At 37.0% G+C, this 16,974-nt stretch overlaps 1 protein-coding gene across 2 annotated transcripts in view; it reads left to right on the top strand.

Moving 5' to 3' along the window:
• The window catches only part of iffo2b (intermediate filament family orphan 2b), a 47,351-nt gene that overhangs the window by 23,217 nt on the left and 7,160 nt on the right, over window positions 1-16,974 (top strand). For both annotated transcript variants that reach the window (XM_058373682.1, XM_058373683.1), the window contains exons 2-4: window positions 7,661-7,721; window positions 9,909-10,004; window positions 15,005-15,163. In XM_058373682.1, the coding sequence (XP_058229665.1) occupies window positions 7,661-7,721; window positions 9,909-10,004; window positions 15,005-15,163 (316 nt within the window). The remainder of the gene's footprint in view (window positions 1-7,660; window positions 7,722-9,908; window positions 10,005-15,004; window positions 15,164-16,974) is intronic.

The raw sequence follows: 16,974 nt of genomic DNA on the forward strand, positions 1-16,974 counted from the left end.
TTCTTCAGCAATTTCAACAACAGTAGCTTGTCTGTTGGTTCGGACCACACGGGCCAGCTTTCGCTGCCCACGTGCATCAATGACCCTTGTCCACCCATGACCCTGTCGCCGGTTCAACACTTGTCTAGCCATCACAATTTGGCCCTTGTCAAACTCGCCCAAATCCTTACGCTTGTCCATTTTTCCTGCTTCTAACACATCAACTTTGAGGACAAAATGTTCACTTGCTGCCTAATATATCCCACCCACTAACGGGTGCCATGATGAGGAGATCATCAGTCTTCACCTCAGAATGTTATGCCTGATCGGTGTAAATACTAAACTAGATTAAAATATTTAAAGTGGGATTTGGGAATCATTGCTGCAAAGTAGATTATGCAGTAGGTTCAAGTAGGACATCACCAAGTTATCATTAACACACAAAAAACATAATACTCATAGACACTATGTATGCAGAATAGGGAAACTCATAACTAGGGGAAAAAAGCTATTCAAGTTTGATTGCAAAAGCAGAAGATGACTTTTCAAACCATTAAGGATATGCAGAAAGTTTGAAACTCATCAAGTAAAAACAAGGGACACAGCGCATTAATGAGAAGACAGAAGATTGCCAAAAGATTAATGAGAAACAGGAATCATAAAAAAAAAAGCACATGGCTCACAACACATTCATCACCATTGGACCCGTCACACTTTCAAGGAGGAGGTAATCATGACTGTTTATTTGATGTTCTTACTACAACATAATTATTTTCATTTAAAAATAGACAGAGCCTTCTCAACATGAAAAATGTGTCAGGATAGAACGAGGTTAATAGAAAAGGACAAGAATACAGGAAGAGGTTATACAAGCAGGATATATATATATATATATATATATATATATATATATATATATATATATATATATATATAAGCAAAAAGAAATTTAGTAAGCCCTCGTTTTGATGTGTTGGAGCATGGAGGTTTAGTTCCATCTGCACTTTCCCCAGACTGAACATTCATTAACACTCGGCATGTGTCGCAGCCTCTGTGGACAGAACAGATTCCTTCAGGCTGCCTGCATTACACCTAATCAATAATGAACAAAACCCCCATGGTCTGTGTGTGTGTGTGTGTAATAAATGGATATGGGGTTTCACGAATTCAGTATGGAGAGAGAGGGTGGAAGTGAAAAGCAGTATGGAAGCCCACTTGGACTCTCCAGAAACTAGATCCATGTATCATGACCCAAATTGCATAGGGATTATATATTTCATGTATTCACTCGGCATTCGTTACAGATGGACTGCAATGGGATCTGGTAGTGACCATTTCAGTCATTAAAGTAGTATAAAACCATAATCCCGTAATTTCTGCCCAATGCCCTGTCTCCAATATTTCCATTAAGAAAAAAGGACCAACTTCATTATATATTTTTATCTAAAAATAAATAATTAAATAATTAAATAAATAAATAAATAAGCAGATAAGTAGGGTATTTAATGAAGTTAACATTGCTTGATTAAAAATAATAATTAATATAATGCAATTTATTAGTAATAAATTATTATTTAAAATTATATATTTTATATTTTTATATATTTTTTTATAAAATTTCTCGAAAGAGATAAAGTATAAAGAAACAATGACAGAGGATGGCAGGAACCCCCTTTCTTGTCTTTTCTTTTCTTTACTTTTTGGTTTATAAATGCAAATATTGATATAAAAAGCGTCTCTGAAACATCCCTAGCTGCATTAGCATATTCAAGCGAGTAGTATTTACATACCAAAATCTGGCCTACTTTTTCAGTTTTGTTTCATTGTGGTAGAAAGTTTACTCTTGGGTAATGAGAAGACATACAGGTTTTTTTATAGTGAAATAAAGCTACTATAAACCTCCTGTAGCTTCTTTTGCCTCTGTCAAGGTTAGCCAAGTGTGGTACTTTTTGCAATGTTACCTCATGCTAGCACATTAGCTGACTGTCTAGCAGGCTAGCTTATAGCTTATAGCTACATTTCATTGGAAACCTGTGAAATTATTATTATTTTATTTCTTAAGAGGAGTAAAGAAAAAACTTCAGCCAAACATTAGCATGTGATAACCCCTTAGTATACATACATATTAGCTAGCATAAAAACATATTAATCGTGCTTTGTTATTTTCTCCCGTTACCTCACTCAGTAAAGCTCACACTTAGTCAGCATGCAATCTTTCCTAACTACTCAGATGACTTTGGAATTTTTGGTCACCCTCTGAGGCTGTTTCGAGTCCTTGTAAGGTGACTCTTTGTCTATTTACAACTCGGACAAAAAGGACAGACAGTCTAATGCTCCTTATAAGCAGTGTGAGGGCTAAGAATTGAATGTTTTCGCCATGTGCTTCAGTTTCAGGGTTGATTGTCATTCCAGACGCTTCCCAGACTAGCATGCTTTGCAGAGCTGCTCTATCTTGGTAAATATTGAGACACTAGTGACCTTCAGGTGACAGGGAATTGATTCTTCAGTTGATCAGCGGCACTCATCAGTGGTAGTGGTAAAGCCTCTGGGATGTTGACTGGAAGCTCAGGGTTCAAGCCCCAGCAATGCCAAGGTGCCATGTTGGACCCCTGAGCAAGGCTCTTAAACCCTCTCTCTGCTTCAGGGGTGTTCTATCATCTATGACCACAACCTTCAAAGTTGGGATATGCAAAGAAAGAATTTTAATCTCATACTAAATGTGATTTAAAATAGATAACACTACTATTCTGAGGCTAGTTCAAATCCAGACTCTTATCAATATATGAGTTAAAAATGATATAAAATATAAAATAAAATATAATATAAAAGTGATTTACACCTGTGAGGCATATTAAAGTGGTTTTTATTGCTGAAATTAAAAAGAGAAGAGAAAGCTTTTATATATAATATGTGGCCAAAAGTATGTAGACCTTTGAGCATCACACCTTTTTGAGCTGCCTTTTAAATATCATGGGCATTAAAGTGAAATTTGTGAAATTTCCCTGAAAGAGCCATGTTTACCATCCCTGAGCTCTTAACCCATTCTACTGCCAATATTTGTCTATAGTAATTAGGAGGGGGTCCACATAACTTTGGCCATGTAATATATACATATAAGCTTGTATATATATATATTTACATATTTATTAGGAAGGCTGTAAAATGGTTGTCATCTCATATTTTGAAGATAGATTGAAGAATATTAGCTTATGGTAATAATAAATCTTTATATTTCTCTGTAGTGGCAATATCTTTCACTATTCTAAAAATGTATAAAATAGTAAACCTTTCACTGCGGCTGTAATATTTATCCCTGACGATTTCGATCACACTACACCCTGCTGCTCATATTACACTCAGTCACAAAGGAAATTATGCTAAGCTGCTGTGTGTGTCATGACGTGATTGCCTGGATGTGATGTAACTGTGAACCTCAGTGACCTTTACAGCTCGGAACACCATAGTGGGGTGTGATTTAAAACACAGCTGAAGCAGCTGAGACGGCAATCTGGACACTAGGCTCCAGTTATGGCGGCACCCTTAGGTCATAATAAAGGGACTAGGGCCCGATCAATACGTTTGTTAGACAATACCATTGGCTGATCATAAGGATCTGTGGAGTGATTGGAATTGGTATGGATTAGACTGATGTGAGACTTATGTCTTGGTAAAGGTTATGCTGGGAAATCAGATCCTGGGTTGTTAAGCTAACCATGTCATATTTAGCAGGATCAAAAGAACAGGATCAAAACAAAATATAAAACTATTTTTCTTTATTTGTTTTTTACTTATTATTTGAATTGATGTCTTTTGTACACATTGACATTAATTTCCTTCCTATTCCATTATTTCGTTTTGTAGATAAATTGTAAAATAGAGGTATTTCTTTTGTTAATTTAAGTAAAGATAAATTAAATCAGATTCAGTAAAGAGCTTCATTTTACCCGCTTATTTTCTGGACTTATAACTTGCACTATATTGCCAAACGTTTTAGGACGTCTGCCTTTACATGCACATGAACTTTAATGGCATCCCTAGGGATTAATATGGAGTGGCCCACTCTTTGCATTGCACTTGTTGATGTACGGCTTGGATGCAGCTGCTCAGCCAAGAAAACCCATTCCATGAAGGTCTCTGTGCATTGTTCTTGAGCTAATCTGAAGGCCACACGAAGTTTGGAGGTCTGTAGCTATTGACTCTGCAGAAATTTGGCGACTTCTGCACACTGTGCGCCTCAGCATGCGTTGACCCCTCTCTGTGATTTCACGTGGCCTGCCGAGTTGCTGCTGTTCCCTATTGCTTCCGTTGAATATTTAGTAGTGAGGAAACTTCAGGAATGGACTTACTGTACCACGCTTGAATTCACTGAAGTCCTGAGAGCGACCCATTCTTTCACAAATGTTTGTAGAAGCAGTTTGCATGCCTAGGTGTTTGATTTTATACACCTGAGGCCATGGAAGTGATTTGGAACCCCTGAATTCAATGATTTGGAGGAGTGTTTTGGCAATGTAGTGTGTATTATTCAAATTCTTAGATCCCTAATGTCTTGTTTTTAAATCTTAGATCGATTATATGAGTAGTATTATGCATATTTATAGAGCATGTACATATGTTAAGAGACAAAAAGTAACTATGGAGCTTTTAAATAATTTTTTTTACATGCGACCGGTCCTCTTTTAGATTAGAACCGAAAGGCAGAACCGAGAGCACAGGCTTCTGTTTCAATCCCGTGGATCTATTGTGGTTAGAGGTTCGCGTGTGTGTGTTGTGGTCCAGTCACTCGGTTCAGTCCTCAGTGTAAACTCAGTAGCATGGCTTATTAGTATGCCGACGCTGCAGACGCTATGCTGTGTGATATGGGATGGTGTTTACTGTTTGTGCCCAATGGAAACAGGCAGCTCTCCTTAAAGATGCAGCTCCGATATATTACTCGCAGAAAGAAGAGTTTGTGACGGGGAGCTTGATGAGCTATTTTGGTGTTGCTCATGAGCGTTGCCATAGCAACCGGGACTCATTCTTTGAAATTGATGTGATTCTCAAAGAGCACTGCTGCTTAGGTGGTCAGGAGATGCTTCTATCTGCAAAGCTTGATTAGTTGCATCTTTACTGCCAATAGGCCCCGGCTTTAGTTTGGTTTTATACTTGACATTTTGAGGCAAATGATCTTACAAGTTGTTTGTTCACTGCATTGCAGGGTTTTGTGTGTGTGTGTGTGTGTGTGTGTGTTTCTTGCTCTGCAGAACTCTGGGTACATTGTAATTATACATTACTTTCAAAACATCAGCTTTACATGGGAAGCTGGAGTCATTCCGTCCTTTAGAGTTGCTGCTTGGTGATCTTTACTTCCATCTGAATCTGAACCGCTTGAAATGAAGCTTTATTCCTTATTAACTGATAATATCATATCAGAGTTTTTCATCTGGCTGGATCAAGCTGGAATTTGCCATCAGTTCTCACACAGTATTTGGATTTCTTAGTATGAATTTCACGTAAATAAAGCTGTAGGGAAAATATCTTCACCCACAGAATGCAATTGAAATCAAAATAGAGGTTTTTGTCCTTTTGTGATATTGACACCAATATTACTCAAAGTCATAGTATGATAGATTGTTACTTCTGGAAAAAAACTGTTGTTTTTCTTTTTCAAACCTGCACTAATCTTGTAATTGCCCAATCAAATTCTCTTGAGTGAATATGTCCCGCCCCCAGTCTGGGTCTTACTCTCCAGCAACAGCTCCTTTGTAACAAACATGGTTAGTCAGAGAGTTCTTTTTCATTCGTTTCTTGCTAGAGAATAAATCATTGGAAAGTAGAGTATTCGTTTAGAAGATGATAAAATTCGTGGAAGCTTTCAGAAGAGTATTTCACCAAAACGCACCTTGTTGTCTCCATCAGTAAGAGAAAGTAATATCATTTTATCAAGTGACTTAATATTTAAAATTCGTGATGATGCCGCCAGTCAGACTTCAGCTGTCTAAAGCTTGGCTTATGTATATACAAAAACACGGCATTGTCTAAGATAATCCTCGTTAATGTAGACAGGCGTGGGTGAAAGAGAGAATGTGAGAAATCCTCCACAGTCGAAACTCTCATAAGCTTGTCATTGTTCTCCATCTAATATCCTTCTTTACTGTCCAGCTGGTTTAGATTCGGTAAAGGTGTGGCGTATTTTGTAATCTTTGACTCTGTCCTCCTATTTTAAAGGGAAATTCCTCAACATGCAGAATTAAATCAAAGCCATTTCTATTTAAGTGCTTTCTCAACTGGGATTTCCATACCAGAAGCTAAAATCACTTATTTATCCATTGATGGCACTAGGAAGAGATTTTCTGAATGAGTGGCTTCTGGTCTAGTCAGTGCACCAGTTTTTTTTTTTCTTTTTTCTCTATAAATGCAAAATCTGTCACGCAGCTCAGTCTTTGGATGAACCCTCTGCCCCTTTCAGGCTGCTGATTCCTGGTCTGTTCTGCTGCATCGAGATTAAATTACACAGTGGCCTGATAAACAGACTACAGACGCCTGGGCTTCACCGCCTGAACCATTTATACCTGCTGGGTTTTAAGTTGATGTTTAACCCTCATGTGCATTCCAGTGCATAGCAATAGATACCCTGATGTCTGAATCGCTTGTCTCATATTTTCATCTCATTTATAATCAGTGAAACCCGTATTTATGGCACAAGCTTTTCCTGTGGTCAGGGAACCTCCTCATGGCCGTGTAAATAACTCATAGATGGGAAAGGACACAATGCACAATTTTAGTACTTAAAAATAACTCAAAATATAGAAAATAAATTATTAATATAAGATTATAAAGAACTTTACTTTCTAGCTCAATACATCAAGCTTGAAATGATCTTATTCTTTAATTTGACCATTTTCAGGCATTTATTTCTGGAAAGGTGCTCCTAAAATAAGAATATTTTAAGCTTGAAATATGTTTAGAAATGGTGAAAATAATCACATAATAAAAAATGGTTGTCTAATATTTTACTAAATTCAAGACTATTGAGGTCACATGATCTCTAATATGAATATGGTTTATTTATATGGTTTATAAGGTTTATTAGAGAAACCAGAAACTATAAGCAGAACCTTTCATGGAAAGGTTGTGTAAAATTATTTGTTGTGTAAAATTATTAGTTGTGTAATATTTCTTATGCTCAATGAAACGTCAAGAATTGGTGAAGAACATCTGTTAGATTTCTATTCTAATACAGTTGCTGGGATGCATGAATGTACATGAATATGCAAATTAGACACACCTACAAATAGCCTAATATTACAAACTTAGCTAGCTGACTGTCTGAACGAGACTGATTTGAGTCTCAATTTGCATCATGATGTTCTCTACTGTTACATTAAGACTAACCAAATCTGTCAGAATGTCACATTAACATAAAAACTGTTTTGTATATCAGTTAACTAATAGGTTAAATTACAAGATTTGGCAGTCAAATGTCATCCTCTGATCTCCACCTTGTTTGGTTCAAAGATGTGGAAATTATCTATTGATGAAACAAATTTAATGCTCTGCAGATTTGTTTTCGTTTTACGCAGTAAGTCAAATAGTAACACATTTTTGAGTTGAGGTTATTATTTTTCTCACTTAGACTCAAATGCACATCTGTTTTCCATACACCGGCCATGCTCTCATATCAGGTGTGTGTTGTGTGTTGCAGGTGGCAGGAAGAGCTGTCTAGACGAGAGCAGTTGGAAACGATGCTGGAGTCACTGCAAGCGGTGAGCTCACCTTCACACTCACACACACACACACACACACACACAGTCTATCAAGACTGTATTAAACAAGTATCCTAGATACAGATGTTTCGTTACCATTAATATTAACAAGCAATAACCAACAGGCCTAAACAGGCCTTTTTAAGCTGTTGCGTAACCTATAATAATAAAGTACATTAAACAAACCATCACATGGAACATTACATGACTAGAAGGTGACATAAGCTGATTTTTATTTATTAAGCAGGAGATTTTTCTTTTAAATATACATTTCAATATCTTTGTATTAGTTATACAGTGTCCGAAAGCTCGAATCTGAGATTTTTTGTTAGCAACACTAGCTGTGTAGCTCCAATGTGAAACAAAAGAAGCAACCGGCAAATACGAAATATGTCTTAGCTGACTAATATATTTAGGAAGAATAGAACGAAAGCAGTCTTTCAGAAAAACATAGGATGCAGTTAGTAAAATTATATATTTTTAAGATATCTGTGTATATACACCGACCAGACATAACATTATGACCACCTGCCTAATATTGTGTTGGTCCCCCTTTTACTGCTAATTTGGATCGGTCCACACTGGCCAGCCTTTGCTCCTCATGTGCATCAATGACCCTGTTGCGGGGTCACCACTATTCCTTCCTTGGACCACTTTTGATAGATACTGGCCACTGCAGATCAGGAACACCCCACAAGAGCTGCAGTTTTGGAGATGCTCTGATCCAGTCATCTAGTCATCACAATTTGGCCCTTCTTCAAACTCGCTCAAATCCTTACGCTTGTCCATTTTCCCTGCTTCTAACACATCAACTTTGAGGACAAAATGTTCACTTACTGCCTAATATATCCCACCCACTAACAGGTGCCATGATGAGATCATCAATGTTATTCACTTCACCTGTCACTGCTCATAATGTTATGCCTGATGGATGTATTTAACTGCATTCTGTAAAACACCCAAACCGTGCCGGATTTTTCTCTCAATTTCAAAGTCACAGTGATGTGCAGTAGCCAGTTGACAAAATGTCATTACTTAAAGGCCATAGGTAAGACATCCAACACCATAAAGAAATCCTGCACACATTAAGAACCAATCTCTGCATCTCTCACCCGACTGGAAATCGATAGACAACTGCGTATCCGCTTGTACAAGAGCGTGGCTCGGCTCAGCAAAAAAGCATGAAGTGCCGATTCCCACGAGAGCCTCACGTTCCATATAACCTTTAACATTTTGTTCTGCGCCACATGGGCTCACACATTAACCTTCATCTTTTCCTTACAGAATACATTCTCTGCTTATGCAGAGGTTCAGGACAGGTGTGGGGAAGAGAATGACATTTAAAAGCACTAATTACTAGACCAGTATGAAAAGTATGTAATTCAACAAATCTTGACCAGGCATAACATTATGACTACCTGCCTAATATTGTGTTGGTCCCCCTTTTGCTGTGTATTCTGATACCTTTCTATCCCCACGTACATCAATGAGCCTTGGCTGCCCATGACCCTGTCGCCAGTTCACCACTGTCCCTTCCTTGGAACACTTTTGATAGATACTGACCACTGCAGACCAGGAACACCCCACAAGAGCTGCAGTTTTGGAGATGCTCTGATTCAGTGGTCTAGCCATCACAATTTGGCCCTTCATCAAACTCGCTCAAATCCTTACTCTTGTCCATTTTTCCTGCTTCTAACACATCAACTTTGAGGACAAAATGTTCACTTGCTGCCTAATATATCCCACCCACTAACAGGTGCCATGATGAGGAGATACTCAGTGTTATTTCAGACTTCACCTCTCAGTGCTCATAATATATGTCATTTTTCTTTTAATATTATTAATCATTAGGCTTTTTACTAAAATGGTCATCTTTAAATATTAGCTTGAAACCTGAACATAAAATTTTAATACTCACATGAAAACAACATTTTCAGTTATTTTGGGAACACACCATAAAAGGTGGTGTCAGGCGGTACAGTGGGTAGCACTGCAGCGTCACATCCCCAGGGTATGCAGTTTGATCCTCAGCTCAGATTACAGTCTGAGTTGCCACCAGGAAAAAAAACTGAATAGCATGTATAATGAAAAGTGTGAAAAATCTTTTTTTTCCACCTTTTTTGTAAATTTGCTCTTGAAACTTTTCAGGCATCTGTATCATATATCTGTGTGTGTGTGTGTTCTCAGAGTGCTCAAGAGTCAGAGGCCATTCAGGAAGAGCTGAGGAATAAAGTGGAGAGGTTAAAGGCTGAACTGGTGGTCTTCAAAAGCCTCATGAGTGATGTAAGTGAGCTATCACAGACCTCTATATACTTTATTAGTGCCTTTGCTCTAGGCATTGTGGCAAGGCTTGACCAGTTGACCATAAGCTGGTGTTTTGTCACCATTTCCAATGTTAATTGAGTCGTACTTTATGTAAGTGATGTATTTGGGTCCACTTACTTACCCAGTTCCCATATTCGTCAAGCTGGTCTATGTTGATGGAGCTTAAAATAGTGCAGAACCCTGACTGGTCAAATGGAGTAATTACATAATGGTTCTGATAAGGTTTCTGTCTGGAACCAGAACTGCATAGTGATCTTCATTAGTAATGTCATGATTGTTTGCCAAGTTAAGTTTCCTCTTTTTTTATTACTTATTTTTATTTATTAATTTATTCAGTTAGTTATTTTTATTTTTATTTATTTATTTATTTATTCATTTATTCATTTATTCATTTATTCATTTATTCATTTATTCATTCTTTTATTTTATTTTATTTTTTACAGGTCCATTTCTGGCAGGTTTAGGAGAAAACTGTTATTATTAAGATTTACATTCATTTACACACAAAAATGTTTTTCTTTTCATTTTTAGCTTGATTGCATTTCTTAGCACCTTCAGGCCATGCCAAGTTCCAAATGACTTCCTACTGACATCTATTTGCTCATCAAATCAGACGTAGCATCATGCAGTTGAACTCCTTCCTACATTCACAACGGATTAACATCATCTAGACCACACAGATTTCAACATCCTTGGCTTTGTTTCTTATTCGCAAAAATTCCTAAACATTTAGTCATCTTATACCACAGCAAGACAATTAACCAGGTGTATTCATGTCACATCATATCAGCCATCTCTAGCCATAATACAGTATGATCCTGTCTCGAGATAGGAATGATGCAGAGTCGACCTAATTTGTATTTTTTCCTCCGGCTATGTGAGAACACAGCTAACACAGTGTGCCAGCAGAGGCTCGGTTAGGTCTGATCAGCTCTGCTTCACATCGCAGAGACATGATCTCAAACCTTATAAACGGCAAGCCTGCCGTAATGCATCGTCACTGACCTGATTCTGGAGGAATGAGTAAACAGTTTACTGAGATGTCGTCTGGATTTCCGTCTGGATTTGCCTCGTGTTATTTATTTTTGTCACACCGGCTCATCATGTCAGCTAAGAAAATTAGCAAGTGGCTTTAACATAGTTATAGTAGAACAGCTTCAGTTATCTTTTATTTATGACGATCTGTAATATTCCTCACAAACATCACCTCTTTGTGCATTGTGACAGCTGCTTTGTGACAGTGTCTATTGTGCTATACAAATAAAATTGGATTGAATAGTACCATGTAGACATACACGCATACAGGGCTTATACACATACACAGTCGCTTATACTCATGCATAGAGGTTTATATAAATTTATAGTGTATTATACTCATATATAGTGGAGTATACACATGCATAGTGGCTTATACACATTCAGTGGCTTATAAACTTACATAGTGGCTTATAGACATAGACAGTGACTTATAAACATATATAGTGGCTTATAGACATAGATAGTGGCTTATACACATATAGTGGCTTAAAACATACACAGTGGCTTGTACACATACATAGTAGCTTATACACATGCATAGAGGTTTATACAAATGTATAGTGTATTATACTCATATATAGTGGAGTATACACATGCATAGTATCTTATACACATTCAGTGGCTTATAAACTTACATAGTGGCTTATAGACATAGACAGTGACTTATGAACATACATAGTGGCTTATAGACATAGACAGTGGCTTATACACATATAGTGGCTTATAAACATTCCTAGTGGCTTATACACATACACACTGGCTTATACACATACATAGTAGCTTATACACATACATAGTGGCTTATACACATACAGTGGCTTATAAACATACAGAATGGCTTATAAACATGCATAGTGACTTATACACGCTGGCTTATAAACATACATAGTGGCTTATAAACATAAATACTGACTTATACACATACATAGTGGCTCTTACACATACAGTGGCTTATAAACATGCATAGTAGCTTATGCACATACACAGTGGCTTATACATATACATAGTGGCTTATACACATACAGTGGCTTATAAACATACAGAATGGCTTATAAACATGCATAGTGGCTTATACACATACACACTGGCTTATAAACATACATAGTGGATTATAAACATACATACTGACTTATACACATACATAGTGGCTCTTACACATACAATGGCTTATAAACATGCATAGTAGCTTATGCACATACATAGTAGCTTATACATATACATAGTGGCTTATACACATACAGTGGCTTATAAACATACAGAATGGCTTATAAACATGCATAGTGGCTTATACACATACACACTGGCTTATAAACATACATAGTGGCTTATAAACATAAATACTGACTTATACACATACATAGTGGCTCTTACACATACAGTGGCTTATAAACATGCATAGTAGCTTATGCACATACATAGTAGCTTATACATATACATAGTGGCTTATACACATACAGTGGCTTATAAACATACAGAATGGCTTATAAACATGCATAGTGGCTTATACACATACACACTGGCTTATAAACATACATAGTGGCTTATAAACATAAATACTGACTTATACACATACATAGTGGCTCTTACACATACAATGGCTTATAAACATGCATAGTAGCTTATGCACATACATAGTAGCTTATACATATACATAGTGGCTTATACACATACAGTGGCTTATAAACATACAGAATGGCTTATAAACATGCATAGTGGCTTATACACATACACACTGGCTTATAAACATACATAGTGGCTTATAAACATAAATACTGACTTATACACATACATAGTGGCTCTTACACATACAGTGGCTTATAAACATGCATAGTAGCTTATGCACATACATAGTAGCTTATACATATACATAGTGGCTTATACACATACAGTGGCTTATAAACATACAGAATGGCTTATAAACATGCATAGTGGCTTATACACATACACACTGGCTTATAAACATACATAGTGGCTTATAAACATAAATACTGACTTATACACATACATAGTGGCTCTTACACATACAATGGCTTATAAACATGCATAGTAGCTTATGCACATACATAGTAGCTTATACATATACATAGTGGCTTATACACATACAGTGGCTTATAAACATACAGAATGGCTTATAAACATGCATAGTGGCTTATACACATACACACTGGCTTATAAACATACATAGTGGCTTATAAACATAAATACTGACTTATACACATACATAGTGGCTCTTACACATACAATGGCTTATAAACATGCATAGTAGCTTATGCACATACATAGTAGCTTATACATATACATAGTGGCTTATACACATACAGTGGCTTATAAACATACAGAATGGCTTATAAACATGCATAGTGGCTTATACACATACACACTGGCTTATAAACATACATAGTGGCTTATAAACATAAATACTGACTTATACACATACATAGTGGCTCTTACACATACAATGGCTTATAAACATGTATAGTAGCTTATGCACATACACAGTGGCTTATACATATACATAGTGGCTTATACACATACAGTGGCTTATAAACATACACAGTGGCTTATACATATACAGTGGCTTATAAACATATCGAGCGGCTTATGTATGTAGTGTATAATAGCCAAACATAGTGCACAATACACATGCACAGTGTTTTATTTCATACACAGTGGCTTATGTAAATATAAAGTGTATTATAGCCATCCATAGTATCTTATGCATGTACATAGATACAGACGTACATAGTGGATTATGTACATTTGTACTGTCTTATTTACATATCTATATGTATATAGTGTCTCATACACAAAGGGTACACATTCTAAATGGTTTATTGCATAAACTAGTATATAGAGGCTTATACATGTGCATCATGGTTCATGCAAGCATATATATGTGCTCTATGAACCAACATATTTATTTACACACATTTTTTTCACTAATGGGAAAATAATTTCAGGATTGTCAAGGATTTTCTAATAAGTTATCATTGACCTTCACTGTAAAGGGTCGCCGGCGTCCTGCTTCTCGTTGTAGAGCTGGAGAAAACAGGAGAAGTTTCCCTGGTCTGAAAGTAAGGAAGAATTTAACATGCAGTGTGTGTTCTACAAGACTAACTCGCCTGGTGTGGCAGTCATTACAACTGATCCATGTCAAGGATTTGATAAGGAGAAAGCAAACCAGAAAATGCTCGGTGTCTGTGTTATTCTGGCTTGGTGCTGTCATGTAGCATGGGCTAAAATGATTAATGTAAATAAAATTTGTTTGAGCCTTAACCATGTTGGATTTTGTCAGGATAGATGAAAGAAATGTTATTAAATGTACACAGTTGTTCACAAAATGCTTCTTTAATTTTGTACAAGAGCTAATGCTGCTTATGTAAAGTATCAGTCATCATGAAAAGTGCTAAGTAAGACCACTGGTACATAAAATAGCATTATAGCAAGGTAAGGAGTAAATACTCGGGACGTGCTGTTATAGGAAAATAATCAATGACTGAGAACCACATAGCTGTGGTTTAGCATACCTCCTGTACTAGCCTAAAGGCTTCTCAATGAACTTAGCAATAGATAATCATTTGTTTGTATCCTTATAAGGAACATTGTGTACATTTTATTATTTTTGCTTAACTCTTCCTTTTAACAAATGGATTCTAACATGAAGTGTTTAACTTGATCCCATTCCTCCCATTCCTCATTTGCAGGACATGTATAACTAAACATGTAACAGAAAAATATTTATACTGCACAACTGTTAGGCATTCGTTATAGTTACGTCATGTCATGTGACACTGCATCTTTCCTCTGTTTATCCAACACAGTATGCTCAAACCATAGGGAATAAGCTGTGCTAATAACATTTAGAAAGAATGTCTTAATAAGTGATATGCCATATGAATAACCAGACTATTTATTTGTAGCAAATGTCTGAGCTGGACACTAAAATCCAGGAGAAAGCCATGAAAGTGGACATGGACATCTGCAGGAGAATCGACATCACGGCGAAGCTCTGTGATGTAGCACAACAGAGAAACTCTGAGGACATCCTTTTCAATGTCAGTCCATCCAAGACTCCAGCGGTGTGTCTCACTCACACACACACACACACACACACACACACACACACACTGTTGTTATCTCACTCTCTCTCTCTCTCTCTCTCTCTCACACACACACACATTGCTGTTATTTCTCTGTTAGACATTCTCTCTCTCTCTCTCTCTCTCTCACACACACACACACACACTCACTCAGTCACACACACAAAGTCTGTGTTTGACATTAAAGCATATCGACACAAAAGTGACCAAACCACACACACACACACACACATGCACAAACACCCACAAAGACCACACACAGGGACGAAGCCCAGACCAGCAAATCTGCTGATGCAGGATCTTTGCACATCGGGGTGTCATATTCCAGATACTGAGCTGACCGAAGCATAACACTGTATCTGAGCAGAGCTTACAGACATGGCTGAGATTTAGTCAGATTTATAAATCTCTTGAACGAAAATTTATGTTCAGAACCTTTATAGATTGCTGTGTGTCATTGTGTCAGAGTATTTGTACAGTGCAAGAGCTGGAAACCTGACCTTGTGTTTCTGTGTCTATTTCCAGCGGTCACTGTGAGGGGGATGTGAGTGACACTGTTGTGTTGTAAATCTGCCAGTACCCTCCTCCATCTCTGCTGGGTTTATGTCATTATGCTCAGGAAGTCTTTTATTGATAACCATCAAACTACAACATTAATATAAATAGCAGTGAAAGATGTCTGGCATATCTTTGGACAGCAAAATCGCATGCTAATTGAACTAGCTCCCAAACATAGCTAATGCTAGTGATAAACAAATCTGTGGTTGTCATATTTATACTTATCTTACTTTTAATACTTGCGCTTGACTAGCGTACTTAGCTAATGTGGTTAGCTAACTGTTTAAGGTGGCAGGAGGACATGGATAGCATTTCCAAATTGCATTTTTTTTATTAAACAGAATGTTTTTGGCCAAACGGAAGCAAATAAATAGTGTTTTATTTTTATTTCTCACAAATCCTGTCTGCATTCATACATAAAGCAAAGGTTAATGAAATGGTTGCAAAGAGGAAGCTTTATTCCTAATTAGTGTCACAGGGATCTGCTGTAGACAGGGGTACACCCTGGACAGGCCACATATAGACAGACAACCACACACACCCCTACGGGCAATTTAGAATTACCAATCAACATGTTTTTGGACTGTGGGAGGAAACCAGAGTAAACCCACACAAGCACGGGGAGAACATGCAAACTCCATACAGAAAGGCTATTCGAACCCAGGACCTACTTACTGTGAGGCAACAGTGCTAACCACTAAGCCACCATGCTGCCCTAGCAAATGCTATTGATTAACAAATCTGTGGTATATTTACACTTACTTTGAATACTTATATATGAATACTAATATTTTGAGAAAATGAAGATGAAAATCAAGACTTAGATAGTAAAATCCCACTCACATTGACCCTAGCTTGACTAGCGTACTTAGCTATTGTGTTTAACTAACTGTTTGAGGTGGCAGGAGGACATGGACATCAAATAAATGGTGTTTTATTTTTTTCTCATAAATCCTATCTGTATTCAAACATAAAGCGAAGGTTAATGAAATGGTTGCAAAGAGGAAGCTACAGAAATCGCATGCTAATTGAACGAGCTTCCCAACATAGCTAATGCTAGTGATTAACAAATCTGTGGCTGTTATATTTATACTTACTTTGAATACTTATATACGAATACTAATATTATGAGAAAATGAGGACGAAAATCAAGACTTAGTAGTCTTGTAAAGTAGTCTTGTAATAGTAGTCTTGTAATAGTAAAATCCTACTTATATTGACCCTAGCTTGAC

Source organism: Hemibagrus wyckioides, linkage group LG21 (genome assembly GCF_019097595.1).
Source record: "Hemibagrus wyckioides isolate EC202008001 linkage group LG21, SWU_Hwy_1.0, whole genome shotgun sequence".
Classification (NCBI taxonomy): Eukaryota; Metazoa; Chordata; class Actinopteri; order Siluriformes; family Bagridae; genus Hemibagrus; species Hemibagrus wyckioides.